The 26,901-nt window shown below is 42.9% G+C and overlaps 1 protein-coding gene across 1 annotated transcript in view; it reads right to left on the bottom strand.

The window, feature by feature from the left end:
• Positions 1 to 26,901, bottom strand: part of abcg8 (ATP-binding cassette, sub-family G (WHITE), member 8) — a 71,790-nt gene that overhangs the window by 32,196 nt on the left and 12,693 nt on the right. Inside the window, exons 3-9 of the mRNA XM_070890963.1 lie at positions 25,129 to 25,285; positions 22,156 to 22,394; positions 20,675 to 20,807; positions 15,908 to 16,177; positions 4,826 to 4,991; positions 2,814 to 2,906; positions 2,495 to 2,694 (exon numbers count right to left, since the gene is read on the bottom strand). Of these exons, the coding sequence (XP_070747064.1) occupies positions 2,495 to 2,694; positions 2,814 to 2,906; positions 4,826 to 4,991; positions 15,908 to 16,177; positions 20,675 to 20,807; positions 22,156 to 22,394; positions 25,129 to 25,285 (1,258 nt within the window). The remainder of the gene's footprint in view (positions 1 to 2,494; positions 2,695 to 2,813; positions 2,907 to 4,825; positions 4,992 to 15,907; positions 16,178 to 20,674; positions 20,808 to 22,155; positions 22,395 to 25,128; positions 25,286 to 26,901) is intronic.

The raw sequence follows: 26,901 nt of genomic DNA, 5'->3' as shown, positions 1-26,901 counted from the left end.
GAGACTAGAGTCCTGAACTTAAAGAAAGGTAACTTCAACGGTATGAGACGTGAATTGGCTAGGATAGACTGGTGAATGATACTTAAAGGGTTGACTGTCGATAGGCAATGGCAGACATTTAAAGATCACATGGATGAACTTCAACAATTGTACATCCCTGTCTGGCATAAAAATACAACAGGGAAGGTGGCTCAACCATGGCTTACAAGGGAAATTAGGGATAGTGTTAAATCGAAGGAAGAGGCATATAAATTGGCCCAAAAAAACAGCAAATCTGAGGACTGGGAGAAATTTAGAATTCAGCAGAGGAGGACAAAGGGTTTAATTAGGAGGGGGAAAATAGAGTATGAGAGTAAGCTTGCAGGGAACATAAAAACTGACTGCAAAAGCTTCTACAGATTAGTGAAGACAAATGTAGGTCCCTTACAGTCAGAATCAGGTGAAGTCATAATGGGGAACAAAGAAATGGCAGACCAATTGAACAAATACTTTGGTTCTGTCTTCACCTAACGAAGACACAAATAACCTTCCAGAAATACTAGGGAAATGAGGGTCTAGCAAGGAGGAGGAACGAAAGGAAATGCTTATTAGTCAGCAAGTTGTGTTAGGCAAATTGATGGGATTGAAGGCCGATAAATCCCCAGGACCTAATAGGTACTCTGGGATGCAGATTAAGGAAGTGGCCCTAGAAATAGTGGATGTATTGGTGGTCATTTTCCAACATTCTATAGACTCTGGATCAGTTCCTATGGACTGGAGGATAGCTAATGTAACACCACTTTTTTAAAAAAGAGGGACAGAGAAAATAGGGAATTATAGACCAGTCAGCCTGACATCAGTGGTGGGGTAAATGTTGGAATCAATTATTAAAGATGTAACAGCAGTGCATTTGGAAAGCAGTGACATGATCAGTCCAAGTCAGCATGGATTTATGAAAGGGAAATCATGCTTGACAAATCTTCTAGAATTTTGAGGATGTAACTAGTAGAGTGGATAAGGGAGAACCAGTGGATGTGGTGTATCTGGACTTTCAAAAGGCTTTTGACAAGGTCCCACACAAGAGATTAGTATGCAAAATTAAAGCACATGGTATTGGGGGTAATGTACTGACGTGGATGGAGAACTGGTTGGCAGACAGGAAGCAGAGAGTAGGAATAAACGGATCCTTTTCAGAATGGCAGGCAGTGACTAATGGGGTACCGCAAGGTTCAGTGCTGGGACCCCAGCTATTTACAATATACATTAATGATTTAGACAAAGGAATTGAATGTAATATCTCCAAGTTTGCAGATGACACTAAGCTGAGTGGCAGTGTGAGCTATGAGGAGGATGCTAAGAAGCTGCAGGGTGACTTGGACAGGTTAGGTGAATGGGCTAATACATGGCAGATGCAGTATAATGTGGATAAATGTGAGGTTATCCACTTTGGTGGTAAAAACAGTAGGGCTGATTATTTTCTGAATGGTGACAGATTGGTAAAGGGGGAGGTGCAACGAGACCTGGGTGTCATGGTACATCAGTCATTGAAGGTTGGCATACAGGTGCAGCAGGCAGTGAAGGCGGCAAATGGCATGTTGGCCATCATAGAGAGAGGATTAGAGTATAGGAGCAGGGAGGTCTTACTACAGTTGTACAGGGCCTTGGTAAGGCCACACCTTGAATATTGTGTACAGTTTTGATCTTCTAATCTGAGGAATGACATTCTTGCTATTGAGGGAGTGCAGCGAAGGTTCACCAGACTGATTCCCGGGATGACAAGACTGACTTATGAAGAAAGACTGGATTGACTAGGCTTGTATTCAATGGAATTTAGAAGAATGAGAGGGGATCTCATAGAAACATAAAATTCTGACGGGATTGAACATGTTAGATGCAGGAAGAATGTTCCCGATGTTGGGGAAGTTCAGAACCAGGGGTCACGGTCTAAGGATAAAGGGGTAAGACATTTAGGACTGAGAAGAGGAGAAACTTCTTCACTCAGAGAGTTGTGGGCATGTGGAATTCTCTACCACAGAAAGTTGTTGGGGCCAGTTCGTTAGATATATTCAAAAGGGAGTTAGCTATGGCCCTCATGGCTAAAAGAATCAAGGGGTATGGAGAGAAAGCAAGAATGGGGTACTGAAATGCATGATCAGCCATGATTATATTGAATGGTGGTGCAGGCTCGAAAGGCTGAATGGCCTACTCCTGCACCTATTTTCTATGACCCTTTCAGGCCATTTCTGTAAGTAAATGTAGCCGGAGGCCAATCAGAGTTTAATTGCTTTTTAGTGGGAAGTTTGCAAAGTGTATGGTCCTTATACATTTTTAGCTAGAGAAGGGATTTTGACTAGCTTGCTCTTCTTTTGAAATACTTTGGACCAACTGATGTCTGAAGTCCAATAGATCCTCTCAAAGCTTTTATACAGATAGGATTTAGCACTAATTTCTCTTGGAAGTAAAATCTTGCAATAACACTTTCAAAATAAAAGCTAAAGAAAAAAAATCAGCTTACATTTAGCAATAACATCTAAAACAACTGCAAACGGGGTCAGAGCTCCGATTATGTATAATAACGCCACGGTGTCCTGGATGGATAATTGTTTGCCATCTTGGCTATGGTACAAAAACCCAATTAGTAAAGACATCAAGAGTGCCTCAAATCCATGGATAGCCAGTGTCGGCAAATCTCTGAAATCATTAGAAACCTGTCGGCTGGTACAAAAGAAAAAATACTTTGGTTCAAAACGCAGTAACTTTGCAGTTTAGAAGACTGTAGATTTTTTATAAAGAAATGCAATTCTAAAACTAACAGTTTTAAGAAATGAATTTACCTTAATAAGACAGAAAACTGTCTCAATTGTCCAATGAGCTTGTCCATGGTTTCTGATTTAATGTTAATAATTTCGTCAGATGTCGGAGAGGCACTGAAAGAATTTTGAAATGAGTTTGAAAAATATGCATAAGATTAAAACATTTGGTTTGAAATGTTATAATTAATATGTAGAAATATTTAAATGTATGATAAAATGCAATATAGCTAGTGTCTTCAGAAATTGTTTAAAATGAATTAATTCACTTTTGTCCAATGTGCAATGTCCAGAGATAAGTATTTTAAAATGAAAACTATCAAAATATTTGCATAATAATTCCAATTAGTGACCCCCACATAACACAGTAAAATTAACATCCAAGAAATAACATTCCAGGAGATCAGATTTACTTTTAATGAAAACATCAAAGTTAAACGTTTTGTATTTGACATGTTTTTTGTGTCAGTAGGACGCAAAACATGTTGACTCGCTCAAATTTTACATTACTGAAAACCCAATGCATTTAAAACATTCATGAATGTGCAGAGTGCATTTACTATTTCACAAAAAAATCCCAATTATATCACTGAAAAAAAAAGTGTGAACAAATTGAGTTTCCCATTTCCCTTTCACTCAATTAATCACCTCCTGTCATTTTTGAGAGTGTTCCCGTGGTAAACCTTACTCCTTGACCTTCACTTTAGCCTTCCTCTCATTACTGAGCTTGTTGCTGTTCTGCCTGCTTCAGCTTTGGTCCTGCTCTTCTCTCAACGGCCTAGGTCTTGCCTTCTGCTCCATTATAAGCTGCTGCTTTTCAGATAGGCCTTCACTCCCAACAGTTTTCACTGTTCCACGCCCATACATGACCTCAGTGCCTTTATTTGCGGCCACCATAAGGCATACAATGTTAATGATCCTCAGTGCTAGTTTTAGAGGCCACTGAGAATGACCTCACTGTTGGTTATCAGTGGTTATACAAGCAAGACCTCTGGCCTAATCACAGAGAGATAGTGAATGCAATACAATGAGAAAGAACTGGAGGGTGAAAAATGATGGGGAAAGCATCACATGGCATTGAGAGAGAACTAAAGAGCATATGATGGGTTAGGCAGTTGGGAAATTAATGAAATAAAGACGAAACAAAAAGGATGCGGCAATTAGAGAAATTGTGTCAAAAAGCATACAAAGAAAGGATGACACTGAAAGAATGGAAAGCAAAAACAGAATAATGGAGGAAATCAAAGACATGCACAAAATGGGAGAGAAGCAAAAAGACAAGTACAATTACATGGAGGGAGGTTAGAAAGAGATTTTTTTAATTAAAAATGTTGCCTGCGATTAATGCCACAAGAGTAAATCTTTTAGGCACAAGCTTAAAGTAACTTAAAGAATAACTTCACACTTAAAATCATTGACTTATGCAATAGTGTGCCATGTAATGTATTAAATATAAACTCAGCTAAGGCATATCAAGAAAGTAATTGGATTAATTTTGATTAAACAGAAAGTGGAGCTATAGATTTAAGGTCAGAAAAAGATGAATAAATGCTCAGACTTGATCTTGGAACAGTACCTCAATGATTGGATTAACCACGTGAAATAGTCTTTCACTTCGTCCAACGTTCTTATATTCTTTGAAATAAAAGATGATAACAGATTTGCAGTTCTACATATTGTTATGACCTCTTTATATTGCACAATCTCTTCTTGATGCAGATGTGTAATACTGCTAGAGACTGTCAGTAGCATGGATTCACCATTTTTATATTGTAGGGTGGATTCTACAGCACTGGAACAATAGACAAACTGCACCGCTGCAAGCCCCTTTGTATACGCAGTTGTTTCAGTCAATATTTTTCTGCCCACTGAGCCTTTTCAAATAGAATCCCTATAAAAGGGATTATTCCATTCCTTAATATTTAGGATGAATAAACAACAATTTGATGTTTTTGAATTTCTACGATAATAAATTAGGATACAAAATGTCGATGATTGTGTTGCTACAGTACCAAAGTTTCACTTCATAGTATTACCTTGAAGCGCTGCTCATATTGGGACAGGTGTTGCAGGCATTAGGCTGCCAAGTGTAATCATCAGTGTATTTGACTTTTTCCCAAAATATGGAAGCAAGTGTGTTGGCTTTATCCTGTGTATGTGCCTCCTGCTCTTTGGAACGCCTATCAATGCTGGTTAGGTCAACTGTAAGAGGCAATAAGATGCTTCTGAGAGTCACTATTGACAGTTCAAAATATGACCAACAGTTTAAAGCAGAACTAAAGCCCGGATTGCGAAAAGAAACTACTTTCCAATGACGTTGGCCCAAATTTTGCAGTAAAAATAATGGAGAGACTATTACCGCTCAATGTTATTAAAGTAAAACGTTATTAGAGTAAAATGGAGAACAACTTCACCTTACTGCAAATGCGCAGTTAAATGCAAAAATCAGTAAGTTGCTGTCCAAGTTGCCCTGCTCCTCCAGAAGCTTCGCTATACTGGTACCTCGCTGAAATATTCAGCATTGAAATACATGCAATGTTGTGAAGTTGAGGTATTGTGTTATAGATAGCCACTAAACACGCCAGAAAAAGTTAAGGCTTATCCATTCCAGTCAAAGTTAATTTTTAACGGAGTGATAAGTCTTAATTACTGCCAAACAATCTCTTTGGCACTAAAAATTTACTTTTACATGTGCATAGTCTCATTCCTTCAAATTTTAATTATTGTTGGAGATATTAAAACATTTTTTTTTAAACTTTTACTCTCAGTCTCTTATCTCATTTAATCCCATCTTTCTTTCGCTCTCTTTATATTGTTTTCTGTACATGATTTGGCATTGAATTAACTATTCTAGCTTACATTTTCTGGTTCAGTCTCTGCGTGGCTCAGTAAAGGGATCTATCTGATTGGTTAAGGAGATACACAGTTGCTTACTCTGTTCACACAAGTCCCAGGTCCCCTATAGAGGGCACCGTGCTGCTTTAGATTTCTAATTATTGCAAATCAAGTCCCCATAGAAAGTCTGTGGGCAATTTTAAGTATAATGAGTGGCTAGTGCCGTTTGTTCGCCACTGACTGCAAATTCCGGCCATTATATTCCTACTGTTACTTTTTTCCATTATTTCCACTTTTCTGCTGCCTTGTCACTTGCACTCTGTTCTCTAGTACCAACACAAACCCTTTGCACTTGCACCTGGTTAGAGCTATCAAAATTGAGGAACCATCAAGAGTGAGAGTTGTAAGAATGATACAAACTGCAAACGTGCTTAAACAAATGGAGCGGTGTTATTTTTACATGGTACATACATCAAAATAAGTACTACTTTTAAATGCTAACAACGTGAGGTGCAACAGGTCTGCACAGTGCTGCCGTAACAAGGATAATGATACAGGGTCCTTGAATGAAAATTGACAGACTGAATAATGATGGAATATCTTTAAAAACTGACAAGTCTAAAGACAGGAGGCCCTTGAATGCTGATTAATGGTTCAGATAATTTCAACAGGTCTTTGAATGCTAATAGAAGAAATGTACTATGATAGGAGGTTCTAAAATGCTGACTAATGTTTTAAAGAAAATAGAAACTGCTTAAATGTTGATTGATGGATTAGATAATACTCATTCAGACTAACTAATGACAAGAGGTCTTTGACTGCAGACTGTTCAACATGGTTCCCTTATCTGCTAATACCTGCAGTGATTTGAATTATAAGCTAGCAATTTAGAATGCTTTAAATATAAATCAATTTTATTACATCAGAAGGTTCAAAGAGCATTTTCATGATTAGTAGTGTCATATGATAAATATCTCATGATTGAGGCAGACAAGATGACAACAATTTCACCAGACCATCCTGACTTAGAAATATATTGCCATTCCTTCATTGTCACTGGGTCAAAATCCTGGAACTCCCTCCCTTAACAGCACTGTGGGAGTACTTTCACCACACGGACTGCAGCGGTTCAAGGCAGCGGCTCACCACCACCTTCTAGAGGGCAATAAATGCTGGCTGTGCCAGCGATGCCCACAGCACCTGAATGTATTTTTAAAAATAGTTTCTGGGAATCCAACATTAAGAAGACAAAAGGGGTATCTAAGTTAGAGAAAAATCCACTAGCTGCTAGACTTTGCATTGCTGTAAAAATTGTTATTGTAGCATACCTGATTTGGTGGAGCAGGCCTTTAGCTTAATTAGCGCAATCCTTTGAGTCAGATGGTGGAGGGTTCAAACCCACTCCAGGCAGTGCTGGCAAGTGGAGACCGGTGCTCCAGCTCTGAATTCTGAGTTGGCATCAACAGGGATACTCGCATCCGGTGGGCATAGGTGGCCCTCATCACATGGGTTGTGGGAGCCCATAAAACCCTCCTGCCGTATAGGACTTAATCCCCCTAGTTGGCTCGTATAATGATCATTATGACTATGAAAAGAGTGACACGGCGCAGCTTGTGAGACTGCTAATCAACCCACGATTCCTTCTGTTACTTTGCACTATTCTCCGAGGGAAGATTGTGACATTACGAAAAACAACAATTTTGAGGGCAAGTAAATTGTTCCACTTTAACAATTTGTATCCGTGACAGATACTGAATTGTTTTGATTTATCTATAAATCACATCACTAATAAATGTCTGTCAATTATGTTTTCCTTTTACAGTAATAAACTAATTGAGGCCAATCTGGAGTGCCTCCATCCATTGTAAATGGGACAGTAGCACTTGAAAATGGTATTGGCTCACATATCACATACCACCCTTTTCATGTTGGTGCTCCAATCACTGCCATCTTGTGTAGGGTGTTGAGATGGGCAGCTGGAATGCCCATTTCAGGTGGGAAGCCATATGCAATATGCAAGTTGGGTAGTATAATGTAAGTAAGACCCCAATTCCAGTTTTGAAGAACAAATGGGCTAAGTGTGAGCTGTGCACACTGGCATTGAGCAGCCTAACCAGCATTCTTTCACTCAGAAAACAGCCAAAGATTTCTTTTAAACCTTTACCTTGGTGGGGTCAGGAGGAGCACTACTCCTCATCCTGGATACATAGAAGAACTTTGGCCCACTGCTGGCCAGTGCAAGGAAGCCTGGGATTGGCTCGCCTGCCCCACATTCCCTCTAAAGCTCTGATGGTGTAGCAGCCAGCCAACTTCTTGCCATCCCCAACTGGTGAGTTGCCTCAAAGAACTGCATTGGTCTGTAAATGAGGTCTTGGCCTCAAACTTGCTCGGGTCTCACCACGGTAACAACGGGCAGCTGCCAGGTGCACTCCACTAATGACCGTCCGTTGTGCCCCTCAAATTAAAATCAACTCCATTATTGCAAATTTCAGAAATGTATTCTTTTGTAAAATGTAAGGACTAGATGCAATGTCTGATTGTTAGTAAAGCTGCTAAGTTTTATTTGGACAGATAATTGTTTTAAAAAAAAGTTAAAAAGAACTGTGACTATTAGAAGCGAGTCATCATAAAGTTCTGATCAAGAGCCACACCTGAAACATTAACTATCATTCTAGAATAGAATCGTTTATAGAATCATACATATAAACATAGAATTTACAGCGCAGAAGGAGGCCATTTCGGCCCATCATGTCCACGCCAGCTGACAAAGACACATGGCCCTCGAGCAGCAGCCCTGAAGGTTATATATAAACCTATGAACAATGAACAATGGTGAACAGGTAAAGAGCATCCGGCCCAACCAGTCCACCCCACACAGCTGCGATACCCCATGTATCGCAACATTTTACACTCCACCCCACCCGGAGCCATGCGATCTCATTGGAAGAGACAAAAAATCAATTAAAAACGCAGGTCAATTGGGGAAAAACATCTGGGAAAATTCCTCTCCAACCCACCCAGATCAAAACTAATCCAGGAGACCATTCTGGCCGCATTAATTCCCTGAAGTGCTTACAGTCGTATCTGCGCCAACCAACAAGAAGTTATCCAGTCTAATCCCACTTACCAGCGCTAGGTCCATAAACCTGCAGATTATGACACTTCAAGTGCCCATCCAAGCACCTTTTTAAATGTGGTGAGGGTTTCTGCCTCTACCACCTTTCCAGGCAGTGAGTTCCAGACCCCCACTATTGTGTTCCTAACAGATGAGGCTGCACACAGAAAGGTTAAAGTAACAGTGACCTCAGTCTTTATTAAGACACTCCAGAGTGAGGAACAGGCCTTAGGAGCCAGTTTATATAGTGCTCCCAAGGGATGCTGGGATCCCTGGGACTTCAGGGGATGCGTTCCCTGGTGGCAGAACATGGGAGTGCATGCTTTACAGATACACAACATCACTCCCCCGCCAAAGTCAACGTGAAAACTATTTACAAGGTGAGGCGGTCAGGAGCCTTTCTTTCCCTGGTGGACCGCCTCGGTACAAATGTCTGTTCTGGTGTGTTGGCTGTGCCCTCGCTGGGCTGGCGTGTTGTTGGCTCTGCAGGGCTGCTAGGTGAGCCTGGCCTTGCTGGGCTGTTGGGCATGACGGGTTCGATTTCCTGGTCTGGTGTGGTGTCGTTGATCCTTTGGGTGTGTGTTGTGGGCTCGAAAAAGGTGGTGTCTGCTGTGAGTTGTTCAGGGCAGTCTGTGAACCGCAGCCTCGTTTGGTCCAGGTGCTTTCTGCAAATTTGTCCATTGTCTAGTTTGACTACAAACACCCTATTCCCTTCTTTAGCCATCACCGTACCCGCGATCCACTTGGGACCATGTCCCTAGTTTAGCACATACACGGTCATTCAGATCAATTTCCCGTGACACAGTGGCACGACCATCGTTTACATTTTGTTGCTGCCGCCTGCTCTCTACCTGATCATGCAGCTTGGGGTGAACCAGCGAGAGTCTGGTTTTAAGTGTCCTTTTCATGAGTAGCTCAGCCGGGGGCACCCGTGAGTGAGTGGGGTCTCGTGTGGTAGCTGAGCAGTACTCGGGACAGGCGGGTTTGGAGTGAGCCTTCTCTGACTCGTTTAAGGCTCTGTTTGATGGTTTGTACTGCCCACTCTGCCTGCTCATTGGAGGCTGGTTTAAACGGGGCCGAGGTGACATATTTGATCCCATTGCAGGTCATGAATTCTTTAAATTCGGCATGGCCCGTTGTCACTGACCAGTATGTCAGGCAGGCCGTGGGTGGCAAACATGGCCCTCAGGCTTTCAATGGTGGCGGTGTTGGTGCTTCCTGACATTATTTCACATTCAATCCATTTTGAAAAAGCATCCACCACCACCAGGAACATTTTACCGAGAAACGGGCCCACATAGTCGACATGGATCCTCGACCATGGTCTGGAGGGCCAGGACCACAAACTTAGGGTGCCTCTCTGGGCGCGTTGCTCAACTGAGCACTATACGTTGCATTGCCGTACACAAGACTAAGTCAGAGTCGATACCGGGCCACCACACGTGAGATCTGGCAATCGCTTTCATCATTACTATACCCGGGTGTGTGCTGTGGAGATCCGAGATGAACGTCTCCCTGCCCTTTTTTGGTAGCACTACGCGGTTACCCCACAACAGGCAGTCTGCCTGAATGGACAGCTCGTCCTTTCGCCGCTGGAACGGCTTGATTGGCTCTTGCATTTCAACAGGGATGTTGGCCCAGCTCCCATGCAGTACACAGTTTTTTTACTAGGGTCAGCAGAGGATCTTGGCTGCTCCAAGTCCTAATCTGGTGGGCCGTGACAGGTGATTTATCATTTTCAAACGCTTCCATGATCATCAACAAGTTTGCGGGCTGCGCCACCATCAACAAGTTTGCAGGCTGCGCCATTTCCACCCCCGTGGTGGGCAATGGCAGCCGACTGAGAGCATCCGCACAGTTCTCGGTGCCTGGCCTGTGGCGGATGGTATAGTTATACTTTGATAGCGTGAGTGCCCACCTCTGTATGCGGGCTGAAGCATTAGTATTTATCCCCTTGTTTTCAGCGAACAAGGGTGTGAGGGGCTTGTGATCGGTTTCCAGCTCAAATTTGAGGCCAAACAGGTATTGATGCATTTTCTTTACCCCGAACACACACGCTAATGCCTCTTTCTCAATCATGCTGTAGGCCCTCTCGGCCTTTGACAAGCCCCTGGAAGCATAGGCAACAGGTTGCAACTTCCCCACAACATTAGCTTGTTGTAATACACACCCGACTCTGTATGACGATGCGTCACATGCTAGCACAAGTCTTTTACACGGGTTATACAATACATGCAGCTTGTTGGAGCTTAAAATGTTTCTGGCTTTCTCAAAAGCAATTACTTGTTTTTTTCCCCATACCCAGTTCTCACTTTTGCACAATAACACATGTAGGGGCTCAAAGGGTGCTTAACCCCGGAAGTAACCAAAATAGTTGAGGAGTCCCAGGAACGACCGCAGCTCCGTGACATTCTGTGGCCTGGGTGCGTTCCTGATAGCCTCTGTCTTGGTGTCTGTGGGCCGAATGCCGTCCGTCGCGATCTTTCTCCCCAAAAACTCCACTTCTGTTGCCAAGAAGAAGCATTTTGACCTCTTCAGCCGCAGCCCTACGCAACCATTCGCTGGAAGACCTCCTCCAGGTTTTGTAGGTGCTCGGCAGTGTCCCGACCCGTGACCCATAGGTCATCCTGAAAGACCACCGTGTGTGGTACCAACTTGAGTAGACTCTCCATGTTTCTCTGGAAGGTCGCTGCAGCCGACCGAATTCCAAACGGGCATCTGTTGTAGATGAACAGTCCCTTGTGCATGTTGATGCAGGTGAGGCCCTTCGAAGACTCCTCCAGTTCCTGCGTCATGTAAGCCGAAGTCAGGTCGAGCTTGGTGAACGTCTTGCCTCCTGCCAGCGTCGCAAATAGATAGTCTGCCTTAGGTAGCGGGTATTGGTCTTGTAGGGAGAAACGATTAATAGTTACTTTTTGATCGTTGCAAATCCTGACCGTGCCATCACTTTTGAGTACTGGAACAGTCGGGCTGGCCCACTCGCTGAATTCCATTGGGGAGATGATGTCCTCGCGTTGCAGCCTGCCCAGCTCGATTTCCACTCTCTCCCTCATCATGTGAAGTACCGCTCGCGCCTTGTGGTGAATGGGTCGTGCCTCTGGGACCAAGTGGAACCGCACCTTCATCCCGGAAAAGTTTCCAATGCCTGGCTCAAAAAGGGAAGGAAATTTGTTAAGAACCTGGGTACATGAGGCCTCATCGACATGTGATAGCGCTCGGATGTCATCCCAGTTCCAGTGGATTTTGCCCAGCCAGCTCCTTCCAAGCAGTGTGGGGCCATTGCCCTGGACAATCCAGAGTGGCAGTTTATGCACCGTGCCCTCGTAGGTGACCTTGACCATGGCACTGCCCAGGACAGTGATAAGCTCTTTGGTGTACATTCTCAGTTTTGTGTGGATGGGGCTCAGGGCTGGTCTGAACGCCTTGTTGCATCACAGTCTCTCAAACATCTTTTTACTCATGATGGATTGGCTAGCACCAGTGTCCAGTTCCATGGCTACGGGTAAGCCATTCAATTTTACGTTTAGCATTATAGGTGGACATTTCGTCGAAAATGTGTGCACCTGTGTAATTCAGCATCTGCCTCCTCTGAGGCTCAAAATTGCTTTGATCCACCATGGACCGATCTTCCTCTGCCACATGGTGGTTGGCAGGTTTTGCAGAGCTTGCAGCTCGTTTGCAAGCTCGTTGGAGTTGTCCCATTGTTCCACAGCTCTTGCAAACATATACTTTGAAGCGGCATGAATAGGCTGAATGGAAGCCTCCACAACACCAAAAAGGTGTGAATTGCCTTGCATTCATCCTTTGTTGGAGACTCAGTCATCTGGGTCACCGGAGGCCTGCTGGGAGTTGCAGACTCGTGGTTCTGTCCTGTAGAGTTCTGCTCACAAACACAGTTCCAGTTAATTTATGAACATTTCTAGCACTTGTGTGCTGAGAGATTTGTTTGGTGTTATCACTGGTGGACATAAACGCCTCTGCTATTGCAATGGCCTTACTGAGGGCCGGTGTCTCTACAGTCAAAGGTTTTCGTAGGATGGTCTCGTGGCCAATGCCCAGTACAAAAAAGTCTCTGAGCATTTGCTCCAGGTAGCCATCAAACTCACATTGTCCTGCAAGTCGCCTTAGCTCGGCAACGTAACTCGCCACTTCCTGACCTTCAGATCGCTGGCACGTGTAGAACCGATACCTCGCCATCAGCACGCTCTCCCTCAGGTTAAGATGCTCCCGAATCAGTTTACACAGCTCCTCTTATAACTTATCTGTGGGTTTCATCAGAGCCAGAAGATTCTTCATGAGGCTGTAGGTCGGTGCCCCGCAGACTGTGAGGAGGACCGCTCTCCTTTTTGCAGCGCTTCCTTCTCCGTCCAGCTCGTTGGCTACAAGTGCTGGTCTAGCTGTTCGACATAGGCTTCCCAGTCCTCACCCTGAGAATTTCTCCAGGATGCCCACAGTTTGCTGCATCTTTGTGTTGGATTCGTATACTCGTCGCCAGTTATTGTATTCCTAACACAGATGAGGCTGCACACAGGGAGGTTAAAGTAACAGCGACCTGTCTTTAATAAGACACTCCAGAGTGAGGAATAGGCCTTAGGGGCCAGTTTATATACAGTGCTCAGACTTCAGGGGATGCACTCCCTGGTGGCGGAACATGGGAGTGCATGCTTTACAGATACACAACACCCACAACCCGCTGCTTGAAGAAGCTTCCCCTCAAACCCTTCCACCAACCACCTTAAAGCTATGCCCCCTCGTAATTAACCCCTCCACCAAGGAAAATAGGCCCTTGCTATCCACTATATCCAGGTCCCTCAAAATGCTATACACCTCAATGTGGTCGCCACTCAGCCTCCTCTGTTCCATTGAATTCCTTACCACTAAAGCTCTTTTATTCTGCATCCCTCCCCCCTGTGCAGCTGAGCCACCTGTGATGCCTTGGACTTGGCTCTGACTGCATTCCCCAGAGGCACCATCGATCTCACCAATACTCAAAAGAGAATATCGGTTGGAAAGAGAGATGGACTCGGGGGAGAGTGGGTGGGGAAGAGAAACTCCTGCACTACCTGCCTAGCGTTCTTCCTCCATCTGGTGTTCACCCATTTCACTTCTGCCTGGATGCTTTTAAGCCACCTTCTGAAACGTGCTATCTACGTAGCTGTCAGCCTCGCGGATGCACCAGTGACTCCAGCCGCTGCTCAAGCTCCGAAACGCAGAGCTCGAGAAGTTGAAGCTGGAGACACCTCCTGCACACATGGTTGTCTAGGCTGCGCGAAGCTTGCAGAATTTCCCACATGCCGCAGGACATGCACTGCCATCCCTCTAATTAGACTTATCTGTTATAAGAGAGAGAGAGATACTTATCAAATCAACCAGCTAATCACTTACCTGCCCAGATGAGGGCTGTGAGCGGGCAGAGGTCAGAAACACAATTTGAAGCTGAATCTGAAGTCAGCGGGGCGCAGGGGAATAATGCACTCGACAGCGAGAGGCCCGGAAGTCGGCGAAGAGCGGGAGGCCGGCCTGTGACATCACAGGAAAGCAGGAAACAGAACTGGAATTCAGCAGGAGCAGGAACTGATAGACTACAACATAAACTACAGCACAGAAGGAGGCCATTCGGCTCATTGTGGCTGTGCTGGCTCTTTGAAAGAGCTTTCCAATTAGCCACAATCACCTGCTCTTTCTATATAGCCCTGCAAATTTTTAATTTTCAAGTTTTTAAATCTCATTCCCTTTTGAAAGTTACTATTGAATTTGCTTCCACCACCCTTTCAGGCGGCACATTTCAGATCATAACTTGCTGCGTTTTTTTCCCTTATCCCCCCTCTGGTTCTTTTACCTTAAATCTGTGCCGTTTGGTTACCAACAATGTTCCCTCTAATTTTTGTCTCCGTGCACAGGCCCTTAAATTTACTGCAAGCCCACACGGTATCTCTTCCAATGATAGGTGCACGACCGTGCACCATCAGGGGGAGGGGGGCGGTGGAAACACTGTTTACCGATCCTCTTGCCAGTGGAAATAAATTATAATATAAAAAGGACAGTATAACCAGATCAGGAGACACTGTTATAACAGATCATTGTTGTTTACGGGGCTTTACTGATGCAGAAAGGCACCATTTCCCTGTAACCATCACTGCAGTCCAAAGATAATTCATTGGTAAAGTATTTTGAGAGATTCCTGTGTGTTCAGACAAGTTTAATCACCACAAAAATAAACAGGAAATGCTGGAAATACACAGAGACAGAGAAAGAGCTGGACAACTCATCACATCTACATCAACACAACTCCTGGTCCGGCAACGCTTCCATTTAAAAATTCTCATCTTGGTGTTCAAATCCCTCCATGGCCTCACCCCTCCCCACCGCCGCAATCTGCTCCAGCCCCACAATCAATGTTCCCTTCAAGTTACGCCTGTGCGCAGCTGCGAGTACTCTGCAAGGTCCCGCGCAGGCCGCTCACAAGATTTTCTATTTGAAATGTCGCGCATGTGCAGAAATTTATAGGGGCAGCACATTGAAATAAACAGGCCACGCACAACAAAGTGGGAACATTGCCTATAACCCTCCAAGATCTCTGTGCTCCTCCAACCTTGACCCCTGCGCATCCCTGCACGACCCCCATTTCCCCACCACCAGCTCCCCAAAACCTATCTCTCCGACCAAGCCTCGGCCACCCATGTGATTCAGTGTCAAATTCTCCCTCCATAAATGCAAGTGGTTGCTAATAATTGGGAGTGACATCCTTCACACCCCCAGCTAGCCACACTCACTTCTCTTTCAGATGTTGACTGAGCTAATGTGCATTTCCAGCATCTTCTCTTTTTATTCCTAGTACAAGCTCTGGCAAATCATAGCACGGTTATAGCACAGGAGGCCATTCGGCCCATTGAGTCCATGCCAGCTCTTTGCAAAAGCACTTCAGCTAGTCCATAGAACAATAGAATGCAAGTGCTTGTGGGACAAGCAAAGCTATGATTAAAAACTATTAAGATTAATACTGGGAATATTTCAGAAATGCTAAACACTATAAAGGGTCTTATTCTCTATCACAGTTAAAGGGCCAATAATTCAATTGAAGAAAAGTATCTGACCAAAGCAAGACAAGACCAGAGTGACTTCAATTGCATTACCACTGAGAACTATTCTCAGCATGTTCAGTACTCACCATAAAAATCACACGGATTGCAATACTTTGGACAAGGATATCCTATGGAGGTAAAATACGGAATCATATCCTTAGCTGTTCCGCAATACGTTGTTGCTCCTGAAGAAAGCAGAACAACCAGATCGAACAAATGGAATATGTCTGAACGTGGCTGATGGATTGACATTAGGATCAATCGATTTCCTCTGGCAAGTCTTGAAAGAGTCATCACCAAATTGTGTGCTGTAAAACTATCAAGTCCAGAGGTGGGCTCGTCTAATATTAAAATACCTGGAACCAAAAATATTTCCTTGGTTTCATTAATTTATATTCATCAATTGTGACAGGTTATCAAAAACACTGGCTGATTTGGTGGGTGTCATTAGCCTCTGATTTGAACTAATAACTTCACAATAGCTTGGATATCACTATGTCTGTACATATAGAGAGAGCATGATCCAACACATTGATGTATGTATAATATAGACATAAGCAGACTATTTAACAGACTCTAATCAGAAAACAAGAGAACTCAGTATATTAAGAAGGCGATTTAATAGAAGAAATACTCTTTCGTGTACATGCAAACATTAAAAACAGTAAATATATCTGCTTAGGAATGCGATTGATGGTTGCAAGGCTAAGTGCAGATTGGAGTGCAATTGGTCAAAGTTGATTAATGTTTATTGGAAGAGTAGACTGATCATGGATTTATTACCTTAGGGTGTCAGGGGCAAGAACTTTACAAAGCTTTATCTTCTGACGTTTGACTGGATTGAGTAGGCTCCCCAATTGTATGCTGTCTATGGAACGAATTAGCTTGATGGGATGAATGGATCTTCTCATCCCATGGCTTCTTGCTTTTTTATATATAAATTGTAAAGAACACAAGAGCTTCTAGGAATAGGAAAAGGCTAGTTGGCCCAAAAAGCCATTTATTTTTGACAGAAAAAACCCATCTACCGATCTTCTTACTATAATCCCTCAATCCATTTTCTTTCCAGAGACATGCTTAAGTGCTTCTAGCACTTATTTATACTGTTTGCTTCAATGGCTGTCCCTTGTAACTTATTGCACAAGTCTATTGCCATTTAGGTGTAAAGGTTTTTCCTAATCTCCTTTTTCTAACTTTTTGGGGCCGAAATTGAGCCCCGCCCCAAATGGGGTACACCTACTGTTTTTGAAAGTTTTCCTCAGTCTCGGTCCATGGGGCGGAGATACTGGAGAAATTCACATCTTTGCATTTTTTTTGGCTCGGGGCAGTGTTCCGGTAGGCTGCGGGACAGTACTGCCCATGCAGCGGGTCCGCCGCCCTAGCCAGTCCTCAGCACCATGTTGATGTCAGTGCGACGCAGACATGCTGCATCACGCTGACGCGTCACAACGTCTCTCCCCTTCAGTTAAAGGGGAGGGCTGCTGCAAACACTGCAGCCACTTCAGTGGCAAACACTGGGCTACCAGGGAGCGTTTCAGTCAGGCCAGCGGCCTGGCACCCAAGAGGTGGTGCCATGCTGTCTGTTGGCGGCCTGGCTGAACCTGCAGCCATAATTGTCAGCCCGACCTGGCAGTCGACCGACCGTACCACCTCCCCTTTAAGGGTGGCTGCGCCGCCATGCCACAGAGTGTACCAACAACAAAAGCTGTCCAGTGGCACCGACTGGCAGTGGGGCCGCTCCAGAAGGGCAATTTTGGGAAGGGGTCCCCGCCATTCAATAAAGGGTTGGCATGGGAAAATGGACGGAGCAGTCCCCTACACCGCACCAAACCCAAGGAAAGGCAGTTTTTAAAATGGCGGCCCCTCCACGGCGACTCGGTGGCCATTCTGCACCGACCCGTTGCCGCCACTTTCAGGCAACCAGAGGCCTTATAGAAAGGGGCAATTTCAGCCCTTTAACTTTTAAGTTTGTGTTCCCTGGTATTTGAACCCTTCAAAAGGTTTTCTATTTTGACTTTACCCAGAGTCCGAATTCTTTGAAATAAATTTTAGTTAAGCTAATGTTTCATTCATCAAATTTGATCAATTTAGGTGGAAGATATAGAGCATGCAGGATGAATAGCTGTGGGGTATGGTATACATCCCATGAGTGTCCTGACCTAATAACTGGAGAACTCAGGAGTAAATAATGATCAGTGTCATGAGAGGGATATAATTGGTATATCACAGAACATCAATTCTGTTTATATCACATCAGGCAAGTAATTAAAAAGAAGAAAATAATAGAAGTGAAATATAAATGTTATCGTTTACACTAAAGCATGCAACAATGGAAGTAATGTGAGGATTAGGGCTGAAAATAGCTTCTTCTAAAGCTACAGCTAGCACAATGGAGCAAGATGAACATAAAGGCAAAGTAAAGGAGGTTAAGAAACTGCTTGGGTAAGCTAAAATAGAAAATGAAATGAGAACACCAGGAAATATTAAAAGAAATGTCAAGCATTTCTATAAATATATTTGCAGAAGTTGGTGAAAAAAAAGAAACGGTTTGACATTGTAAGATCCCAAATGTTACATTACATCGTGTGACCAAGGGATATTAAATATACTAAATTAATTCTTCTTTTCTGTACTCAGAGTACACCATGGGAAATCCCCCCTTTTTAAAGTTGAATTCTTCTTTTGGGGAGGGGGGTGGGGGGGGGGGGGGGGAGGGAGGAAACAGAGGAAGTTGCAAAGGAAATGTTTTTTTTAATTCAGATAATGCAGCCGCTGAAGGACAGACTGTAGGTCAGGCTAGGAAGCTAAAGGAAAAGGCGGCACCTAGCCCAGATAGGCTTCATACAAGAGTGAAAGAAGTAGCTAATAAAATCAGTCATGTCCTTTTTACGCTCTTTACAGCAACATTAGAAAAGGGAGTCGTGCCAGAGGGTTGGAAAGTAACTCACAAAACATCAATTTTTAACAAGGGCATGTCGACCCAGGAAAGTACAGACCAGTGACACTAGCATAAGTATTGTATTAGCAGGCAAACCGAAAATAGGAATAATGAAACACCTAGACAGGTATGTTTTTTGTAAGTGGGAGTCACCATTAATCTATGGGAGGGACATTTTACCAAAACACATTTATTGGATGCACCCTGTTTACAGTGGAAATTCTGTGAATGTGATATTCTTAAGTTTCAGCATGACTTTATGACACACTAGTGATTGGCCCACAAGAGATGATGTCTTGGAATAGAAGACAGGCTTTTTAGAGTAGATTAGAAGTTGGCCAAACCTGAGAAAGCAAAGAGGATTGTGAATGAAGTTAGCTGTGTCACTTAATTTTAAAAGTTAAAATAAGAACATAACATAAGAATTAGGAACAGGAGTAGGCCATCTAGCCCCTCGGGCCTGCTCCGCCATTCAACAAGATCATGGCTGATCTGGCCGTGGACTCAGCTCCACTTACCCGCCCGCTCCCCGTAACCCTTAATTCCCTTATTGATTAAAAATCTATCTATCTGTGATTTGAATACATTCAATGAGCTAGCCTCAACTGCTTCCTTGGGCAGAGAATTCCACAGATTCACAACCCTCTGGGAGAAGAAATTCCTTCTCAACTCGGTTTTAAATTGGCTCCCCCGTATTTTGAGGCTGTGCCCCCTAGTTCTAGTCTCCCCGACCAGTGGAAACAACCTCTCTGCCTCTATCTTGTCTATCCCTTTCATTATTTTAAATGTTTCTATAAGATCACCCCTCATCCTTCTGAACTCCAACGAGTAAAGACCCAGTCTACTCAATCTATCATCATAAGGTAACCCCCTCATCTCCGGAATCAGCCTAGTGAATTGTCTCTGTACCCACTCCAAAGCTAGTATATCCTTCCTTAAGAAAGGTGACCAAAACTGCACGCAGTACTCCAGGTGCGACCTCCCTGCTTTTGTACTCCATCCCTCTCGCAATGAAAGCCAACATTCCATTCGCCTTCCTGATTACCTGCTGCACCTGCAAACTAACTTTTTGGGATTCATGCAAAAGGACCCCCAGGTCCCTCTGCACCGCAGCATGTTGTAATTTCTCCCCATTCAAATAATATTCCCTTTTACTGTTTTTTTTTTCCCCCCCCCCCCAAGGTGGATGACCTCACATTTTCCAACATTGTATTCCATCTGCCAAACCTTAGCCCATTCGCTTAACCTATCTAAATCTCTTTGCAGCCTCTCTGTGTCCTCTACACAACCCGCTTTCCCACTAATCTTTGTGTCATCTGCAAATTTTGTTACACGACACTCTGTCCCCTCTTCCAGGTCATCTATGTATATTGTAAACAGTTGTGGTCCCAGCACCGATCCCTGTGGCACACCACTAACCACCGATTTCCAACCCGAAAAAGGACCCATTTATCCCGACTCTCTGCTTTCTGTTAGCTAGCCAATTCTCTATACATGCAAATACATTTCCTCTGACTCCGCGTACCTTTATCTTCTGCAGTAACCTTGTGTGGCACCTTATCGAATGCCTTTTGGAAATCTAAATACACCACATCCATCCACCATGCTCGTTATATCCTCAAAGAATTCCAGTAAATTAGTTAAACATGATTTCCCCTTCATGAATCCATGTTGCGTCTGCTTGATTGTACTATTCCTATCTAGATGTCCCGCTATTTCTTCCCTAGTCAGCCACATAACTGTTACCCAATGTGGGTGAACAGCATGCCAACATTCACTGTCTAAGCTCACTTGCAAACAATGGCTGCTTGGTGTGATAGCAAATGGACTCAGGTGCCTGCAAAAGCATAACTCAGCATATTTAAAGAGAACACCACACCATTAGCAGAGAGATAAATAATCAATGGCTGCTTACCAGGATTCCACAGAAGCTGCACTCCAATGCTCACCCGTCGTCTCTCACCTCCAGAGACTCCCCGGGTAAAGTAATTCCCAACTCTAGTGTTAGCACATTGTCTTAGTCGGAGTTCTGCTATAACATCCTCTATCTGAAAAACAGCAAGAAGCAAGTCTAAAATTATATCTGTTGCCCTATTATGTTAATTTCTGTATGTTCCTAATTTAATCAAAGTCAAAACAATTATTATATTTTAAAAAAGCAGTTTTCTATGATTTTTAAAAAATATATATATATTTGGAACTTTGTGCAATCCATGTTCACAGATTATGAGAACCTCTGGGAATCAAGCCCAGACTGATGGGATGATAAACTGGTCTCTTAACTGGTTGTAACAGTTCTTTGTAAAATGGGCAGTCCTGTGGCTTAAAATTACCCCAAATTTGGTACCAGCTGGCACAAGAGTGGTGACCTCATTTGAGGAGTGATCAGAATGGCTGATGAAGGAAATTAAAAATGTCAGAGTGGTGAAGTAGAGTATGCTTCACTAGGTTTGGAACAAAGGCACTTTGGATTGACACAATCTGATCTGTACTATACCAAACCTGAAAATGCTTAATCTGGACACTTGGAGATATGAAATGGGAAAATGTTTAATTTTCCAGCAGTAACATCCCTCACATTGAATACAAAGAAATACCTGCATATAGGGCAGGCTAATTGATTATAATTGGTTTAAGTCAAATATAAACATTGAAAAAAATATAGAACTGGGTACAGTAGTGTAGTGGTTATGTTACTGGACTAATAATCCACAGAACACGAGTTCACATTCCACCATGACAGTTTGAGAATTTGAATTTTTTTTTTTAAATCTGATAAAAAGCTGGTAAGAGTGACCACAAAGCTGTCGGATTGTTGTAAAATTCCACAGGTTCACCAATGCTCTTTTGGGAAGGAAACCAGATGTCCTCACCCAGCCTTACCGATGTGACTCCTCTGGTAATTCACCCAAGTAACCATTCATCATGTGTGAGCTTTAAACAGTAACTGTTGGCTGGCTATTTGACTCTGGTGTGAATCACATCCACGACTGATTTTGTTGTCACCTGGTATTCATGCATATGTACCTTTCCACAGTACTAAAGTAATCAGAAGCAGGAATCCTGGCTGATAGTTTTCCCCTCCCAAGGCAGGGACACTGAATAATGTTTCTTCCATGTCCATGATGGAGATCAATTGACACAGCACAGACCTGGCACTGAACCGGAGACCTTCATGGTCTATACAACCCTCAGTTCCACACCAGGCACTGTATTTATGCTGTAAGCCATTGCGAGAGAGTGTGGTAAGAAAATAATGTCTGGCAAAGGAAGTTACAGAACAACGGGAATGGAGCAGAGCAGTGGGATTAGGTTTGGATTGCTGCAGCAAAGAGTTGGCAATCACAGGATGGACCATTTGCCTCCTGATGAGCTGTAAACTTCTATGATTCTTACCCTTTTGTTTCTTTGTTCTTCTGAGAAGGCTTTTGGAAGACGCAACTTTGCAACAAATGTCAATGTTTCTCTTACAGTGAGGTTGGGTAATAATCGGTCATCCTGTCGCACATGTGCAATATATTTTTTAACCAGCTGCCTGTTGACTGGCGTTTCATCGATCAATATTTTGCCAGATTTTACTTTCCCTCCTTCATCTCTGCAGGTGATGATGTCAAGTAAAGATGTCTTCCCACACCCTGTTCATGCATATATTAAGAAAAATATTTCAAATATAAAATTATGTTTTAAAGACCTATTTCCAAGACCTGCTCTATACCAATAAGAGAGGTTTTCTGCAATGATAGCATTGCTTTCATTTGAGAGGCTATAATTTATTGAAAGTTAAGGCAGGGAACCTTGGTAGTACATCAGCATTTGCAGCGAATAACTAGGAATGTAACAATGTTTGCAGAGGGTCACTGGGAGTGCATTAACATTAGCTGAAGTTTGAAACCACTGGCTTAGCTCCAAATTGGCAAGTGCACTTGTTAACTGGAGAGCTCTCGATGGGTGTTTTAATATAAACTAGAAATTCTGCATGGTGAAATCCAATTCACAGGACTAACAGTATTCAGAATGCCATATCCAATAAAAGTTAAGTTTTCCATATTATTGGCTGCGTATTTTTAAAATCTGTGTCCAACATTATACGAAGGATGTAACCTAATGTTCATTTTTTTTTCTTGAAGACAGTGACTCAGCTTGAGGTAGAATTTCTCAGGCACTGACAGCTCTCCAGTTTCACAACCAAGTGGCCATTTTTTCCACTTGTTAATCCAGACTGTAGACATTGGCAGTCTATTCAACTATTGAGGGCATCAGAGCCTAAACCCAATTATATTCTCATCCAGACACAAAAGCTGGAATTTTGCCTACCTAGGCGGGTCCGATGCGGGAGGTGTCAGTGGTGGGTCCCCATCCCGCTGCTGAAAATGAACTGACCTTAATGGGGCTTAATGAGCCCATCCAGTGCGTTACCCGGCCCAATTAGATGGAATGGGTGTAATGATGTCATTCATGACGCATTTTCAACTGGAATCCTTAAAGGGATCCTGGCCACATTACATTTGATGTTTAATCTAACAAAATGGGTGTTGAATCTTTACTCGACAATAATAAGTTTCTATGGCTGACAAAGAAATAGTTAAATAACATTAAGTAATATGACACCATCTAAATATACAAATCAAGAATATAATTTTAAAAATACGTTAATTGGGAAGCTATTGGTGCTTTGGTCACAAATCTAGACTTTTGTATCAGTAACTGGTACAAATAAAAGGTGTGTGTGTACAGGTAATATATAAAATGAAGCAGATTTTAAATGTAATTGTAAAGGGTTGGATTTACAATCTTATGCAAGTTCAGCGGAAGAACTGCGGAAACCCTGACAAACAGTGTAAGTGCTGCTTATGTGTTTCTGGGATTTCTGCAGCTCTTCCATTGAAGTTAACAACGGACAAGTGAGGACCTCTGCAAAAATTCCCCCCCCCCACCACCAAAGTATCAGACTGAAAAATTACTTTAGTTAAATTCATGGACTGAAAGCAAATTGAACCAGTGGAATAAATGACGAGAATGAAATTGCTATGGTTGATGACTTGATTTAATCTGCAACTGGACAATCACAGTATACTATGAGAAAAACCTGACCAGAAACAACACAAAAATGGTATGTCATTTAAAAAACAAATAAATAGTGCAGATCAATTCACTGCATTTACTATTCAGTTGGAAGGCAACAGCCAATAATGGCCAGTGCAAAATGTATTTCCCTCACCTTCTAGGGTAGGATGGGAGCCTTCAGCATTCACATCCCTTCAGGAATTTCTGAATTAACATTTACCAGTAGCTTTTCAAGTAGAACAGAATTTCCATCAATCTGTTAGCTGATGTAATCAACAGGTTTTTATTTTGGTCTGTTTTCCATGCTGTCAAGTAATCAGCTGGAGCAATGGCCCTGGATCTCACGCCTCAGGTAGACAGACGTGGTTCCAGAGCTGCGTGAATCCCATGGCCATGGAGGGAAATTTAAAAAGTAAGTTAAAACACGCTCTTAAGTGCCTGTAAACTACCGGATAATGATTTTAATTGGGTCCCCCGCCGCTGCCTGTCGATCCAGCTCCGCGATAACAGACGTACTCATGGGAAAGGCGCATGGGAATGAGATGACAGCAGGTTCCCAACCCGCTATCCAAAATAACAACTTCCCACCCAACCTGCCACCGATCTCTCCCACCACCAGCCCGGAAAATTCAGCCCAAAGTTTCCACCAGTGGTCGCTGGATAGGAATCAGGAGGAGGAACCCCAGTTGATTTGTTTTCTCTCCCCAAGCATAGACCAATTGTAGCAGCCATGTTACTGTATCAACTGAAATCACCTAACTCAGTAAACCAGACAATAAATGTTCATCCTTCTTTGGCTGTATGGTTCAGTAACACATAATGGCTAAATGCATTAATGAAATGCATAAAGGTAGCTCCATATCCATGTTAAGAGGAGTCGCTGAGAGGAGGGTGTGGGGGGAGCAATTGTAGTGAGTGCTAAATTAGTATTTGAATTGAGAGAGAGAGAGAGAGAGAGAGAGAGAGAGAGAGAATTCAATTTTCTCTGATAAATGGCATGTTAACAAGAATCACATTCTCAGAAGTTGTTGGTTTCCCTGTGATATGATTAATAATTAGCTTGTTACAAACTCAGAAATAGTGATACTCGCCTGTTTTCATCTCATTTAAAGAGGAATTTCAGATATATATATATATATATATATCAGTGGCTCAGCCCTCCCCCTCTGGCCTCTTCTGAGCTCATATCATGAAATTGCACATGTCCAAAAAATAATTTTCCATTCACAAATGAATACATGCACTAGGAGTATGCAATTAGAAAATATATCCCTTAAAGAGAACACCAATTTGGATGACTCTTACCAGAACTCCCTATAATAGCCAACATCTGTCCACTTCTGACTTTAAGATTTAGATTCTTCAGAGCTATTATCTGTCCATCTGGACTAGAGTTCCATTCCCATGGCATTTGCAATTCTGCCAGCTTCTCATACCAGGGGATCTGTGCTGCAGTATTTACCTGCATTTGTAGGCGAGAAATGCATATTAAAGCAAAAGTCTTAAAATACTTTGTCTCATAGAAGAAGCTAATCATTTCTACACATCACCTTTTGTTTAAAACATCAGACTCCACAAACAGCTCAGTGGGTAAATGCATTGCATGGTGTGATACTGAATCAGGTGAACTACGAAGGCCCAGATATATGCTGAATTAGCTGATCTTGGGTGGAGTGATGGTCGGTTGCTCCAGTTGGCTTCACGGTCACTGGATTAGGGAGGCGAAAATAAATTGCCCAGCATCCTTTCTCCTGATCGCTGTCATTTAACTCTTTTTGAAAAGTGTGTGTGATTGACATTGGATCAGACTGGATTGGGTTTGGCGAGGATATCCTCCTAATTCAAAAAGCGAATCATTGTCTAGCTTCATACATGAAGAATGGGTGACATACTGGAGGCACATGTAAAACTATTCCCCATTTTGAATCGGTACCTTTAGGAAATGACAGGCTTCGGTTTGGTAGCCATGCCCTCCACAGCTAAATAGCTTGCCAAAAGTGATTGCTTAGGGCCATACATGAATAATGGCCACTTGGGTGAGGTCCTGAAGGGCTAATGCGGTGTAGTGCAGTGCAGAGGGAGTGCTGCACTGTTGGAGGTGCATTCTTTCAGTTGAGACGTTAAACTGAGGCCCCGTCTGCTTTCTCAGGTGGGCGTAAAAGATCCCATGGCACTACTTCGAAGAAGAGCAGGGGACTTATCCCCGGTGTCCTGGCCAATATTTATCCCACAATCATAACAAAAACAGATTATCTGGTCATTATCACATTGCTGTTTGTTGGAGCTTGCTGTGCACAAATTGGCTGCTGCGTATCCCATATTACAACAGTGACTACATTTCAAAAAGTACTTCATTAGCTGTAAAGCGCTTTGAGACATCCGGTGGTCATGAAAGGCGCTAGATAAATCCAAGTCTTTCTTTCTTAACGGCACTTGTGGAACTGTACTCCAGAATGAAGCAGTGTCTTCAGAAAAGTAAAAGGAGAAAATTGGCAAGCAAAAATTTCTACTTTTCAATTTTAATTACAATGCATCTTTAAAAGGAGCTGTATGCTAATTTTGATATAAGACAGACAATGCTAAAAAAATTTTTTACCCAGTATGCTGCAGTACCATGATCTAGCTTTACAATTTTATAAAATCAGGATTTTTTTTTAAGATACGTAAGTGGGTCACAACGTTCTATTTCAAAATGGATTAAAAACTCCTATGTCAGGCTCTATCTATTTTTAAAGTACTAGTTACATCTGTAGATGATGTTGTGATAGCTGGTTACAATGTTTAAAGTGCTATCATGTGCCATGCATGGCAAAGGCTCTCCGAAGTACTGTAATATGGCCTCAAGATTCAGTATGTAGTTCTACAAGAATGCCACTGGGTGACAGCACAGCAATCTGTCAGTCCTCATCCCAGGCAATCAATGCAAAGCTTTAAAGTTCTGTAATATTTTGCAATTCTCTTAAAATTAGTCCTCGGCTCTCTTTGATTTTCCAATGAAATGTGGCAATTTGTCAATGTCACCTCTCGAGAATAGTCGTACCCATTATACAGCCTTACTTTACATTTGTGCCTGAAACT

Source organism: Pristiophorus japonicus, chromosome 9 (assembly GCF_044704955.1).
Source record: "Pristiophorus japonicus isolate sPriJap1 chromosome 9, sPriJap1.hap1, whole genome shotgun sequence".
Taxonomy (NCBI): Eukaryota; Metazoa; Chordata; class Chondrichthyes; family Pristiophoridae; genus Pristiophorus; species Pristiophorus japonicus.
The sequence above is the reverse complement of the archived record's forward strand: the minus strand, read 5'-3'. Positions and strand labels throughout refer to the sequence as shown.